Source organism: Myotis myotis, unplaced genomic scaffold (genome assembly GCF_014108235.1).
Source record: "Myotis myotis isolate mMyoMyo1 unplaced genomic scaffold, mMyoMyo1.p scaffold_m19_p_8, whole genome shotgun sequence".
Taxonomy (NCBI): Eukaryota; Metazoa; Chordata; class Mammalia; order Chiroptera; family Vespertilionidae; genus Myotis; species Myotis myotis.
The window spans coordinates 26,588,185-26,603,629 of NW_023416390.1; the positions used below are offsets into that span (position 1 = coordinate 26,588,185).

The 15,445-nt window shown below is 37.1% G+C and overlaps 1 protein-coding gene across 13 annotated transcripts in view; it reads right to left on the reverse strand.

Annotated features, from left to right (window-relative positions):
* Positions 1 to 15,445, reverse strand: part of DOCK10 (dedicator of cytokinesis 10) — a 210,961-nt gene that overhangs the window by 28,312 nt on the left and 167,204 nt on the right. For 12 of the 13 annotated variants that reach the window (XM_036319299.1, XM_036319291.1, XM_036319301.1 and 9 more), the window contains exons 28-41: positions 14,503 to 14,649; positions 13,639 to 13,722; positions 11,443 to 11,539; positions 11,010 to 11,054; positions 9,332 to 9,507; positions 9,088 to 9,204; positions 7,688 to 7,799; positions 6,855 to 6,976; positions 6,651 to 6,765; positions 6,497 to 6,563; positions 5,873 to 5,920; positions 5,281 to 5,382; positions 3,043 to 3,167; positions 1,664 to 1,776 (exon numbers count right to left, since the gene is read on the reverse strand). In XM_036319299.1, the coding sequence (XP_036175192.1) occupies positions 1,664 to 1,776; positions 3,043 to 3,167; positions 5,281 to 5,382; positions 5,873 to 5,920; positions 6,497 to 6,563; positions 6,651 to 6,765; positions 6,855 to 6,976; positions 7,688 to 7,799; positions 9,088 to 9,204; positions 9,332 to 9,507; positions 11,010 to 11,054; positions 11,443 to 11,539; positions 13,639 to 13,722; positions 14,503 to 14,649 (1,470 nt within the window). The remainder of the gene's footprint in view (positions 1 to 1,663; positions 1,777 to 3,042; positions 3,168 to 5,280; positions 5,383 to 5,872; positions 5,921 to 6,496; positions 6,564 to 6,650; positions 6,766 to 6,854; positions 6,977 to 7,687; positions 7,800 to 9,087; positions 9,205 to 9,331; positions 9,508 to 11,009; positions 11,055 to 11,442; positions 11,540 to 13,638; positions 13,723 to 14,502; positions 14,650 to 15,445) is intronic. The other variant, XM_036319296.1, reaches the window with a different exon arrangement.

Sequence of the window (15,445 nt, forward strand, 5' to 3'; positions counted from 1 at the left end):
TAGGCACTTGTAAAGCCTGTGAGATGTATGATATTTGAGTAATATTTCCACTGAGCAATACAAAATTAAAATATAGTTATTGCTTTTTCTACCACCATGCTGAGCTTTCACCTGCAGGACTTTCTTGATGTATTCATTCTGTTTAGTGTAGACTTTATTCAGCACATCCAACTTTTCATAGTTTAAACCCCATTAGGTGCAGCTAATGTTTTTAATAGCTTTATTGAGATATAATTAACATAAAATTTCTATAGTTAGCATTTTATGAAATTTTTAATAAATGGAATCATACAATGTATATACTCTTTCTGTTTGGCTTCCTTCCCTGAGCATAACTAATCTGTATTCTATTATATGGATAGAACATCATTTATTTTCTAAGCCATTTATTTGTTGATGTACATTAAGTTGTTTCCAGTGTTTACTGGTAGTTATTAAAAAGAAAGCTTCCATGAATATTTTTGGACAAAGCTTTGTGTGGGCAAATGCTTTAAAAAAAATTTCACCCAAGGAGGGAGGGGGGAAAGGAGGGAGAGGGAGAGGGAGAGGGAGAGGGAGAGGGAGAGGGAGAGGGAGAGGGAGAGGGAGAGGGAGAGGGAGAGGGAAAAGGAGAGGGAGAGGGAGAGGGAGAGGGAAAAGGAGAGGGAGAGGGAGAGGGAGAGGGAGAGGGAGAGGGAGAGGGAGAGGGAGAGGGAGATCCATCAGTTGCCTCCTGGGGATTGACCCTGAACCTAGGTATGTGCCCTGACCAGGAACTGAATCCATGAACCCTTCAGTGCATGAGACGACTCTCCAACTGAACCTCATTGGTTTCTGGGGCCGAAGAAATGTTTTAATTTCTTCTTGGTAAATTCCTAATATTGGAATGGTGGGTCATGTGATTAATAAATGTTTAACATTTTTTAAAAAATATATTTTATTGATTTTTTACAGAGAGGAAGGGAGAGAGATAGAGAGTTAGAAACATCGATGAGAGAGAAACATCGATCAGTTGCCTCCTGCACATCTCCTACTGGGGATATGCCCGCAACCCAGGTACATGCCCTTGACTGGAATCGAACCTGGGACCTTTCAGTCCGCAGGCCGATGCTCTATCCACTGAGCCAAACCGGTTTCAGCATAAATGTTTAACATTTTATACTGACATACTGTTTTCCAAAGTGTTTGTACCATTTTGCATTTCCTCTATTAGTGAATGAAATTTCTTTGCCAAAAGTTGCTATGGTCAGTGTTTTTTAGTGTAACCATTCTATTAGTATGTAGTGGTATCATTTCACCAAAGAAATCCAGTGGGTAAATAAGCACGTGAAAAATATTCAACATTATTAGGCTATTGGATCTAGCTGTCATATGTCTCTCCCTTTGAGAATGAAAAGTAGTGTCACATTCTTAGTCATTTTGCCTGATAGTGAAGCAGGAAAAATTAGAAAGAGTATCATCAACTATTTGACAATAGAGAAATATATACATGTGTATATCAATCAAGCAACACTCAACTTTTGATAAAATATGAACTTCATCTTTAACGTGTTTTCCACTCACACGTAGGTTCATTTATGTAAGGTTAAATAATTTCATAAGATATTTTAATACATATTCTTGACTTCACATGACTTTTATATCTTCCATTCTATCATGTTGCAGATGTTATGATCACACTCACCTGGTGAATATGAGTGAAGAGAGACAGCAGGTCTAGAATAGTCAGGCAAACCTCTGTAGCTATATTAGCCTCTGTGTCTACATGATGCACGATGTCTATTTCATTTGAGTTGCCTAAAAACACAAAGTGGAAATGCATATAAACATCTAAGACAACTCTTTTATCCTGTAAATGACTTTCTTCTATTATTACATATTCAGTGTTTACTGGTTTTGATCAATAATTTATCAAAGTAAAATGCTTTGGTTTATTCAACTTCTTATTGGCTGAATCGAAAACACTAGACTGAGTCTTTAGTGAATTCTACAAACTAAATGTTTGTGTCTCCCCAAATTCATATGTTGGTGTGAATTTCAATGTGATGATGCTAGGAGGTGAGGTCTTTGAGAGGTAATTAGGTCATGCCCCTGAAGCCCCATGAATGGGATTAGTGCCCTTATGAGAAGAGACACCAAAAAGATCATCCTTCTCTCTCTCCATCATGTGAGGATACAGCAAGAAGGCAGCCGTGTGCAAATAAGAAGCAGGTTCTCACCAGACCTAAAATCTGCTGGTACCTTGGTCTTAGATCTCCCAGCCTTCAGAACTATGAGAAATAAATGTTGTTTAAGTCACCCAGTCTATGTTATCTTGTAGCAGCTTGAACAAAGACCGTGTGCCCTTTTCTTATGTCAGCTGGAGAATTTCCAAAGACGAGAGTGGTCTATTTTCATTACTTCCTACAACTTTCCATTAATTCCATCATTGACAAATTCATATTTCTTCGATAATCAGTCTGGTTCAAGTTTTAGGCTCCCAGGCTAATAGACCAAATGTACAGTCTCAGTGGGAAGTCTGCATGAGTGGTCTCCTGAGAATGGCATTAAGTGCATTTATAGGATAAGGTATATACTTTCAAACAGCTAACTTTGATCACATGTCTACAAGTGCTAACATTTACATGATACAAAACACTGTTCCTTGTTTTTTTCCTCATTCACAAGCTGAAATGTGGGTATCACTGGATTCAAGATGTCATGCTTACTGACATGAACCACATTTTCTTCTTCCTACAGAGCAGACAATAAACAATATGATTGAGAGGGACCTGCATACCATTTATAATACCATTTTTTTTTCCAGAGGAGCTACACTAAGCATATGATACTGAGCGTTTTGCTTTCCCACTTTGTTTCTCATAAGAACACTACAAATTTTTAAGCACTCCATGGTGAGTGCCTCCTCTAAGAATACTCGGGGCCATAGCACGCCTGAAAAACAGTGGTCTTAGTGGCACAACAGTATTCTTTCTATTTTTGAATCATTATGCATTTCATGTCCTACCTACATCTAGAGAAAAGCGGATAACCATCTGTTCCTATTATTTCTGATTTACTTACTGCTCATGGTATTGTCTAACATCTGTAAGAGTTTGGGATTAGAAAGTGGATTTTTGCCTCGAATTATAGGTAAAGTTTGTGATCTGGACTGCTTATGTCCTTCATGACCAGAATTGGTGTTCATCCTGAAAAATAAATAAGAAAAATGGTTAAAGCAATGGACATGTGATATCCAAATGTTCATTCAGATATTCTATATTGAGTCAGATATATAACATTTTTTAAAATTGAAACCTATTATGAAAACTACTGATTAGAAGTGACATGATAAAAGGGACATGAAATACTTCTAAAGAAATTTTATTTAAGCCAAGAAAAGGTTCAGAAAGATAAGAGAAGAATAATAGATACTGAATTTAAATTTGCACAAGCATACTCATTAGTATTTAATGAATGCTGGGATTCTATAGATGTGAAGTTGACTGTTGGTCAATCAGGAAGATAGTATAACTCAGTTGTGTGAAATTATATTTAGAAGGCAGTACTTAAAAAGTAAAATCTGGTCTAGAACAATCCTTGCTTTCCTAGTTGTTCATATTTGAAAATTTTTCATGTTTTGTCATGTCATTCCATTTGTGTCAAGTGCACAGGAGCCTGATACATGATCCTTGTGGGGCAAAGAGAGCTGAGGGGACTTCTGGGAAGCTCCTTCTTCAGGGCAATGACCATGACCTACAAGGGCTCTCATTCAATGCCTCCTTGGCACTTCCAACTGGGGAAATGAGCCATGTTACTGTGGTAGTAGGAATACTTCCCATTCTCTACTGTCATTTAGACTATCATTTGGCCAAGAAAATAGAACATGTCTTTCAGAATAGCAGAAAATCGGAGGTACTCTGAAGAGTCAAGCCTAAAAAAGAGGCCATGGTTTTCTCTTTGTCATACTTCTCGGATACTCTGGGTGAATCAGGGCCCAGGAGATCTGACTTTGGCTTTCAGCAGCCAGGGGAGTCTGGATCATTCCTGAAGCTACAAGGCATAATGGGATCTGGGATTTATGGCTTGGACCTTTGGGACTGGATTATTTCCAAATTTTGAGTCTGCTTCAGTCTTGAACTCCTGGGGTACAAGCCCTGGTTTCTAGGAGGGGAGAGCCAGAAACAGTCAGGACCTGTCCAGATGGTTTGGGGCAGGAGCCTGAAGTCTAACCTGCCAGACATCTACAAAACTACAGTGACTGCAGGTGGGTTATCATTGTCATTAAACATGAAAAATAATTGCTGATAGTCCTCTATTCTATTACCCTTCTCAAAACACAACCTTATGTTTTTTCATTTACTTTCTCAAAAAAGAGCAACTTCAAGGGGTCCTCAGAGACAGAGTGGCAAAATTTATTCTATGATTTATTGACTGTGTACCACTTTCATATTTCTTTCTAAAACTTTCTAAAACATAGAAATTTTAAAATGTTACATGTTATTAAGATCCCTTTGGGAAGAATAAATCAAACTGGAGAAAATTTTAGCAAAGACTTCGTATTTAGTAGACCCAGAGGAGCTGTAAAGTAGGATTTCAGAGCAAGTGTTTCTCATAGAATAAATAGGTTAATGAAGGATGACTCCAGGTCCTACATGATAGTCAAATCAGACTGATGAGGAAATCTAAGGTGAGCTTACGAGGCCATCCACGCTTCCTCAATGCCTTTGACCCTTTAACAAACAATTTCAGCTCTAAGAACACTTCTAAAACACTACAATTACTAAAAATAATGCGGAGATATGACCCTACATTTTACTCTGTCACTAGAGATTAGCAACCATTAAAAGATACATTTGTTGGAATTATGCCTTTTCAGTTTCCAATAAATTAAGATAGTCATTAATATTCTATGCAGGGCATTGTGCTCTAGATGCAGGTAAATAAGTCATAATCTTTGCATTTTCATTCTTTACAAGCCAGTAGGGCAGATAGGGAAGTACCTAAATGTGACTTCCTTTGAAAAATGTGTTTTGTGCTGCTCTACCTCTAAAGCTTTATGCTATGAAGATAGGGCAACTGTCAATCTTCAAATGTGAGGCCAACCTTATAATCCTTATTGCATTTTAAGTTTCTTCACAGAAACACAGAATTACTTTAAATCTGTATTTGTTTTGAAAAAATATATATATTCACACATATATGCATATACATATACGTGTGTGCACATACATATATAGCCACCCCCCACAAATACATACATAAATACACATACATATACGCACACTATGTTTTTAAATATGAAGCAAATGTGACAATTACCATTGTGACAGGAGGCCTGATGTTTGGCAGGAAGGATTCGATCCTTTGAGAGTTCCATTGTTCTGGGTGGACTGCACAAATTTAAATGCAGCAGCAATTTTCCTGCAGGAAATAGTAATGTTGTAATCATAGCTCAGCATTTGAAAAACACATGCTATGAAAAATGAAATCACACATTCTTCTGGAAACGGGGAAGTGGGGGTTTAGTGAAGGTGCTGGGAACTTTGATGTCACTCATGAAGAAAGAATGGCAGCACAAAGCTACTGCAGATTAATTTTTCTTTTTATTTTACTTAAAATATTTTCTTAAATTGGTACCTTCCAAGTTTTATCCCTACAAAGGTAGATAAATTTGTTCAAAGATACATAAAATGTGACTTCCTTTGAGAAATGTGTTTTTTTTGCTTCTCTACCTCTAAAGCTTTATGCTACGGAGATAGGGCTACTGTCAAACTTTGAATGTGAGGTCAACCTTATAATCATTATTGCATTTTAAGATTTCTAACATATATTTGTAAATATAACCTGATGCATTAATATATGTCATAATGCTGAAAGAACAGACTGACCTATTGGAGCTTAAAATGATTACCTTATTATAATGCGTTTTCCTAGGTATCTGAAATTTTGAAGACAGACGCTAGAAAGGAAAAAAGTTACATTCTAGTTATTTAACTCTTATTTATGCAAACTGTTCATCCTAATACATTAAAAATGTTAAATTTTATTTAAATACGAGAGGCCTGGTGCACAGATTTGTGCACTGGTGGGGTCCCTTGGCCGGATCTGCGCCCTCTTGCTATCTGGGACCCTCGCGGAATGGCAGAGAGCTGGTTTTGGCCTGATCCCCGCAGGCCAGGCTGAGGGATCCCACTGGAGCACGAATCCATGCACTGGGCCTAAAGTATGCATACAAGATCTTTGCTTAATCTCTTCCCACCTTCTTCCCTCCCCCTTCCCTCTGAGATTCATCAGTCTGTTCCATGTTTCCATGCCTGTGGTTTCTGCTCCTGCATTGAGTGTCTGCCCCTGGTGGTCAGTGCACGTCATAGCTACTGGCCAGTAGGCTGGTTACTTATGCTTTTATATATATAGATTTTATACATTATCATTGATAGATAAATCACCATAGAAGCACTTAAAATGCAGCATGGTATAATGAACTATTTAGAAGGTTCCAGAAAATGAGTGTTAACTAATTAACACTATAACTTACTCTAAGATGCTGAAGAAGTCCGACACCTCTGGACTGGGTGCTCGTTGCCAGTAGGCAATCAGAGTCTCTGGAAGGAAACACCACATAGTATGAGACTCTTTGAAATTCAAAGTCTTATTTTTTTTAAGTTTTAATTTTAAAGAGTTCTCTTTACCCTCTGAAATATTCTTCATAATGTGCAGAAAACACATAAGAAGACTCCTGGTTTCAGCTTGATCTAACTTGTCAAATCGAAGTGTTGAGCCTATCAAAGACAAGGGTCTTGGGATCTAGGAATCAAAGAACCAATAAGGATTGAGTAAGAGTAAGAGATTTCTGAGTCCTAATGTGCTGAGCAAGTCTGGAAGGGAAGTCCCACCTTTTCACAGTTGTCAGTCTTCTCACTGCTCTTCTCAGTGGTACTTGGATTGGAGTCAAGACTTGCTAAGGATGCTCTGGAGTCAGCATGGTTTACTGTAGAAATAGCTATTGATGAAAATGCTGTAAACAAGGCACAGCACACGGATGACAATGAGATGTATGGGCACGGACACACAAATAGCTCAAATGATGAACCAAAAAGATGTTGATCATTGAGCATGGTATAATGAACTATTCTGAAAGGTTGACATAATAGAGTCTGGGATTGGCATTAGAGAGATGCCACATTTTAAGTGTCATTACAATGGCCATGCCAACATTAAGGATTTAGAAAAATTTAGACCATTATAAATGGAAATAAAATAAAGCTTATTCTTTTGATTTCTTAAACAGCTTTTAAGATAAAGCTTCTGTTTTAAAAATGTTTTAGTAAAAATTCACAAGAATACTTTGGGGAAAGAAATTTTTCAATTTTTGACAGTATAAAAGAAATCAAGATGACATTTCCAAAACAGTTCTAAAAATACGCTTTGAAGTTGAAGGGCTATTATATCTTAAAAGGCTATGTGCAATGAAAACTTAAATATTGTTTCCAGAATGAAGCCATTTGATAACATCTGAGCCAAGTAAAAATGAAAGCTAAATAGAAGAGGAAATTGCTGGATGGCATTCCAAGAAATATGTAAAAAGACACTTTAGCTATATAAATATAGTACACTGTGCCATATAGATTATGGGTAATGGATTATGGAGTGGGTGAAAAGCACAATGATGTACAAGGTAAATATGGATGAGGGTTAAACACAAGTGTCCTCGGAAGGTGTCAAGTACCTGCTATGGAATTTAAAACATCTTTAGAAAACGATGTGTCCACGGAGTTCGCATGTTTCATTGCTGACTGGCTGTGAAATCCTCCATTGGTGCTGAGGTCATCTCTAGACCCCTGTATTAAGAGCACAGAAGAAATGAATGGGAGTCATCATATTTCAACATTGTAAAGCCTCATATACCTCTTCACTATTCTTTCAATTAGATGGTATTTAATTTGACCTTTTATATCCCAGCAAAGGTCTTCTGCCAAAGCAGGCAGTAAAAATGAATATAGTCAAAACCATACTCTGGGTCACATTTGATTACATATGTGATTTAAAAATTTTTACAATGTAGTATAAACTATCTTTTAGGTATAGATTAAATGGATGGAATAATTATATTCATGGATTATATCATGTGTTCTATATCATTATTATCAGGGGTTATCTTATGTATTTTACTATTACTAAAAACCAGATTTTAAATGATTAGTATGTTCCAGTTTCTATGATAAGTGTTTTCTATCACACAATTTAATCCTCATAAGAATCCTGTGATGGAGGTATCTTATCCCATTTTATAAATAAGAAATTAGAGGCTTAAAGTGGTTGGATAATTTACCTAATATCACATAGACAGTAACTGATACTACTAGGATTTGAACAAGGTCCCCCCCAAAATTCCTAAGGCACAGCACCTAACTTCTAGATGGTAGTATCTTGTGTAGTAAACTGGGTCAGCAGTATGTTCATTCATCTGGGATTTGAACACAGGTAATTGAACCGAAGAGGGTTGTTTTACAGTCACTGTGATGACTCAGTGGAGAAAGGATGACAAACAGGCCACTCCTAGGCTGTGACTATAATGAAGGCACTTGGCTATAGACAACCAAGTGGTCATAAAACTGATACCGAAAGGTGGTGGGAAAGGTGTACACTAAGGATGGGGCCATGCATGTAACAGAGGAACCTGGTAAAAACTGGAGAGAACTGGAAATGGTGCAGAGAACAGAAGAGAAAGAAAAAAAAAGTGCTGGAGAGATGGGCTAGATTAGAATCAGGGGTCCTCAAACTGCGGCCTGCCGAAAACATTTATCCGGCCCACCGGGTGTTTTTGCCACCGCTGCCTGTCCTGCTTAGCAGCCGACTCGTCCCGGGCCCACAGTGCGCATGTGTGGAATGTCTGAGGGACAGTGAACTGGCTCCATGTTTAAAAAGTTTGAGGACCTCTGGGCTAGATGGAAGGATTCAGTGACCAGTCTGGAACCAGTGACACTGACATGAATGTCTCAAAAACACCTAGCAGGAACTGCTGATTAATTCTTAGTCACTCACAGGTAGGTGGACATAGTATTCAGGGCAAAAATATAAGAAAGGCTAACTATTCAAATAGACATTGGAAATAGTATGCAAACTTACCTGGTTCGATGTATTGACAGTAAAAGGATACAGGTCCTTCAGGTAAATCCTTGGCATATTGTCCAGGAGCATGCCATAGAGGGGCATGTATAAACTTGCTATCTGGGCCTGCTTTCTCTAGGTGAGAAGGGAGCCAAAAGAAATGATTCATGTAAAAATCAATGGACCCCTTGGTTTGATTGTGCATTTAATGCTGTGTGCCATTAAATTGTGTTTAGGGAAGGGAGAAAGGAAGACCACTTACTGGTTCTCTGTATCGATCATCAAATGAATGCTTAGCCATTAGATTTTTTAGGACAGCTAAAGCTAAGTGCCTGACATCTTGGTCTTCCTGCAGAGCAAAGCCAACTTCTCGGAGTAGAATCCCGATTAAGAAGTGCTTGCGGCAAAATTCATTAGTGACCGAATATTCAGGCATATCTTCGTGAGGCAAAAAAAGAGATTATATTATTGAAAATCAAATGGTCACTTTATAGTCAAGACAGGTTTATCACACAACTATCAACTCCTCCCTGGATTCATGGATATAGTCTTGCCACAGAGATGAGAATTATGAGAGAGGAACATTCAGAAAGATAGGGTGATATTGTGTGTATACTAATATCAAGCTCCATGAAAGTGGCAACCCTACAGTATTACAGCTGAGATGAGAAAAACCTGAATAGTCTGTCTGAAGGAATCAGAAATGGTCAACTGAGAGTAATATGTTGAAATGGGCCATTGAGGATGCTTAAGATTTGGAAGTGCAGGTGTGTGAGTAAATGGAGGCAATGAGGAAAGAGGAGGACATGGGAGGAGAAGTGATAGGATTTTGATGGCACAGAATTGTGAAAGTAGGTATGTGGGGAACACAGATATGGGGGACAGTAAATACAGTGCCCAAAAGAGGAGTGATGAGAATTAAGATGTGAGCCACATTGGAACTAGTTGATGGGAAACTTAAGTACAAATTCGCTAGCTGGCATTTAGGTTCCTCTGCTATTTGCACTTCCGTAGCAATTCCATTTGTAGTAGATGATAAGTCACTCAGGGCTTTGAGATCAGTGGCCCAATCCGACCTGTGCTTTATTGATTTACTAATATGGTGGCAGGTTGTAAGTTAATTAGATTGCAGGGAGGGATATAATACAAGAGTCTGTAGCAGTAGTGGAGAGAGGGGAGAATTAGAGGGCCTGGGGTAGTAGGATCAAAGTAGCAGAAGTAATATCAGCAGAACAAGTTTTCTGAAGGATGTGAAAGAGCAAGGAGAGAGGAAAACCAAGGTAGGCTGCAAAATGTTAAGCCTGAATTACCAAGAAAGCAGTGTTACAATTTCCAGTAATAATGCACTTATTCAAAATTGTCCAACAGGGTTCTAAATGTAACTATTAATAATAGGACTAGCACCCACTTACAGAGCTCACATTGTGAGTAAACACTAGGCTACACACTTTATAAGAAGTATCTTAGTTAGTTTTCAGGACAACCAGCAAGGTAGTTATGATTAGTATAGTGCACCATTGGAATATGCATTATATTCAATTTATAGGCTTCTAATAATTTCAGTCTTGAAAAAATAGCTCAAATCAGACTGTGGTTTATTGAAAGAAATATATCATATAAAGCTAGTTACTTTGAACAAGTATGCTATTATATATAGCTGGAATTTTATTTATGATACACTCTAAGGAAATTGCAGGAACTTTGGAAAATTAAAAAAAATCAAACCTTAGAGAATAAAATATGAAAGAATTCAAGACGGGGAATCATTTAATTATTTGTGACTGGAGAAAAGTTCAGAGAATATTTTGTTTATTTTGACTATATGGTATTAAAATATGGCTATTTATTAGCATCTGGAAACTGAAAATTTATAGTATCTATATTCATCAATGTTATTGGACTATTGATGCTTAGGTAATATATAAAATTACACTATTTACCTGATGCATGCAACTCTTGAGTTGATTCTGAAGGTGTCAAAGGATCTGGATTTAATACAAATAAACAAAAAGTTCAGATATATCCATACTCAGATATATATTATGTTCATTAATGATGTGTAATATATACTGAAAAATTAAAATATGTTGTCCTAAAATAGGAATTACTTCAATAAAGCTTTGTTTTTCAAGAGAAATGCTTTAGGTTGTTTATTTCATTAATGTAAAAGGAAACATAGACAAACATTGAGAATCATAGGGTTGTATCCATTGTCACAGGCCAACAATTTCTTTCACATTTTAATCTCATTGTCTGGGTATACCCATGTGACAACTTTAAACAAAACCAAGATTGAGGAAACAGGAAAACAATGAACAAACAAATAAAAGCGTTCACTTTGTAAGAGCCGATGAAAACTCTGGAAATTATTACCTGGGATGTTTGCTGATCTTATGGGGAGACACAAAGGGATAAAGTGCTCATGCTGACACACTTCTTGAAGGAAATCAAATTTATACTGGCATAAAGTCTGAAAGAGAGACAAGCCGAATGACTATTATTTACACACCAAGAAATTTAATAAAACAAAGAATCTGCACTTGACTTTTGTACCTAAAAAGAAGATGCGGTTGCTTTTGTGTGATCACCAGCTATTGTTAAGTTTAAGGAATTTTGACCCTCTGTAGTGGTAAATGCAGGCAGCCTTCCTATTTGGGGAGTTTGATCAAGGCTTCCTCAGGAAGTCTCATTTGTAACTTACCTTACTGAGACATTTTTTTGCTTCTTTTAGTTTATAACATACTTATTTTGAGAAAAATAGTGCCTCACCAAATGCACAGAGCTCTACAGCTACCCTCAGATCATAGAACAGATTGCTACAATCAATTCCTATGATTCAAGGAGGTAAGGAAGACAATAAAAAATGAAAGTGAATCTCTCTTCGTATGCCATTGTTCTCAGGATACATTATTAATTCTACCTCTTCCCTACTCTTGCAAACAGGCCTGTTCTTTCAATAATGTTTTGAATAGCACAGTGATAAATGGAGTCTAGACATAGTCTAAGACAACGGTAATACACGAGCTAAGAACAACCACATAAATAGAAACAATCAGCACATTCATAACTGTTCTGTTTTCACTCTCATGCAAGATAAGTAATACATTTTTAAGACTCAGATTGTGTTCATTATATTTGCTAATATTAGCTAACAAAAATATATTTCATTCACTTGAAAATTACAGAATTATATTTTGTGGTAACTTTAGTCAATCATTTAAAATACTGCATTTTACAAATGATTGTACTTGACTTAATCCTTCGTACATCAAAGTGAAGAAGAGCATACTTAATTTATATGTTAATTATTCTTCATTGAGAAGTTTCTGTTTGGTCTTTGAAAAAATATATAATTTAGGTCTACTGGAATTGTATCTAAATGGACATTCTTCAAATTTCATGCATAATTGGAGAATTAATGAAGAATATTCTTTCAAAAATTATTTACAGAGAGGATTGGATGCTCAAAACCTCATGATACGTAATTAGGTAACTCTCCTGATCAAAACTGCCAAGAAAAATAATATTCAGATTCCTAAGCATGACATGAAAGGCTATAAGATGAACATTTTTTATTTTTGGTTGTTCTACATTGGTTATTATTTTACAACACGTAGGTAATTTCTTCTTCAGGACTTACCTTCTTCCCAAAGTAAGTTTAATGAGGAACTGCTAATTCACATGCCCTGTCTCTCCTGCTAAGAGGCAGGCATGTGACCCAAAGCAGGCTGACCACACACTTCCTTTTTGGAAAGCAGATATTAAGAAGAGTGTTATCATTTAAGCAGCAGCAGACTTTGGCCAAATGGTTCTTTCTTGGCGATTATTCCTGTGCTCTAGCTCTTTTCCAAGTCTAGTTCTTTACATTGATGCTATTTATTTCCAATAGAACTTCCAATAAATTTGCTTTTACTCAAATTGGAGTAAACTTTTTGCTTGCAACCCAACGAACCCTCACTGATAACAACTTTCATGACCTGGTCCAGGCTTATTTCTCTTCAGCATATGCCATACTAAACTCAGTGGTCCTCAGACTTGATAAATAAAATCACCTGAAAGTCTTGATACATTACAGACTTCAGTTCTGAGATTCTATTGCACTAGCCTAGGAACCTCACTTTGAGAACCACTCCTCTCTAGAGCACTGTTTCCTGCCTGTCTCCCAAAACGTACCTCCTATTTAGGCAGGGTGGCCAACTGTCCATTTTGCCCAAGATTGAAGCATTTCCAGAGGTGGGGCTTTCAGTACTTAAACAACACAGTCCTGACCTAGAGTTATATAAGAACTGCAGCTGGAAAGAACTATTTCTTCTCCACCCACAGGACATAGAAGTGAAATGTAAAAACTTTCATTCCACTCTCCCTTGTTCCCCATTAAGGAAGGATTTGGGTGACTTTCTCAGCAGCTAGATGAACCATTTACAAGACTGCCTCTCACTGGTATAGACATTATTTTTTTGATGCAGAGAATGGATAAGTTGATATTTTAGGCATAGATATACAGAGACCAATTTATTTATTTATACTGCCATAGCTGAGAAAGCAATCACTCCTGCACTTGGTTCTTACCTTGAGTTCACCAGAGGAGAACATGCTGATGTAATTGTTGACCATCTTAAACACAAAGCCCCGGTCCATAAACGTAAAGCAGCGCTAAAAAAGATAAAATTTTAAATTAAAACATTTTTACTTTAAAGATCATTAAAGATGTTGAAAAGATAATGCAATTTATTGAAATAAAATAACATTTAACTAAATGTGTTGTGTCCTGAGTGTTCTAAAAACCTCTCAAGTATGTTTAAGCATTTGTCCACATATGGCAACTAGTTAAAATGTTAGCTATAGTACACCCATCAGAAAGCTAAAAACCCATATTAATCAATGTTATACAACATCACTTGGAGCTTTGCAATTAAATATTAGAGCCTTTTCCTTTTCTATAGAAAGTTTTAGCTTATACTTGTGTGTTTATTTTTTAAAGAGTTACATTTTATTATTTTTCTTTAGCAATTTCATTCCTATACTGTACAGCTCTGGGAAGGAGCAGGGGTGGCAGAGATGGGTCATAAAAACCTTTTAAAATCTCACTAGTCTCCTTCCACAGAGGAGCTTTTCTTTCAGTTAAGGCAGCTTCAATTTGAGGAGCGAAGGTAAGAGTTCCTGAGATTTCTGTCAGGGAGCTGCTCACTTTCTTATTCTGTTGTCAGACTCTCTTAACTGTAATGAGTGTGTAAACAGCAGGTAGTTTTGGGGAGATAGGCAAAAACAAACCCATAAAAAGTATTTCAAGTAGGAAGGATAGATAAAAGTATTCATCAAACAGTGTTAGTTGTGACTACTCATAAAAAATGAAGATTTGAATCAATTAACATTGAGGATATCTCACGTCTATGAGCATGGGGGCTTGAATGGAATTGCATCTCATCACTGTACCTTAAGAAACCTGGCGATGCTGTGGTTGGCCCTTCTTGTTTCTTCAAGGGCGTCTTTATATTTCCAAATCATGTGATCAGCTAGGACCATGACCAGATTATCCAATTCATTTTGGTATGATTCAGGAAATCTTTGAGCCCGAGAAAGCTAAGAAAAGAATAGATCATTTTTTTTATAATGTGGCATATGAAATGCTAAGCCTGAAAAAAAATAAACTGAAAACTTGAATGCACTAATAAAATAGAAGCCCTTTTAATTTCAAGGTCATGATTTCCATAATTTTCATTTAATGTTTTCTTCTTTGGCCAATAAAATTTTCATTTAAAAAGTAAATTATAACATATTTTAATTGCAAACTATTAAAACATGTAACATTTTTCACATCTTTTTTTTTTCCATTACAGTTGACATACAACATTATTTTCAGGTGAACAGCATAGTGGTTAGACATTTATATAACTTCCTAGAGGTCTGTTGCACAAATTTGTGCACGGGTAGGGTCCCTTGGCCTGGTTGGTGATCGGGGCCAATTGGGGTCCTCTCACCCAGTTCTGATTTGGGCCAGTGGGGGGGGGGGGGCGGGGGGGGGGGGAAGGAATTGCGGGAGGTTGGCCAGCTGCGGGAGGTTGGCTGTGAGAGTGCACTGACCACCAGGGGAAGCTTCTGCATTGAGCGTCTGCCCCCTGGTTTTCAGTGCGTGACATAGCGACCAGTCAACCGGTCATTCGGTTGTTTAGTTGTTAGATTGCTTAGGCTTCTATATATATAAATGAGGTGATCCTTCTGATAAGTCTAGAACCCCGGCACCCACCATTATATTATTGACTATATTATCTCTCACATCATAATTCCCCTCCCTTCCCTTTCAGGAAGTACATACTATTAATGGTTTAATAAATATTGGTCTAGATTTTCTTAGACACATTTAGTGAAAAATCAAGTA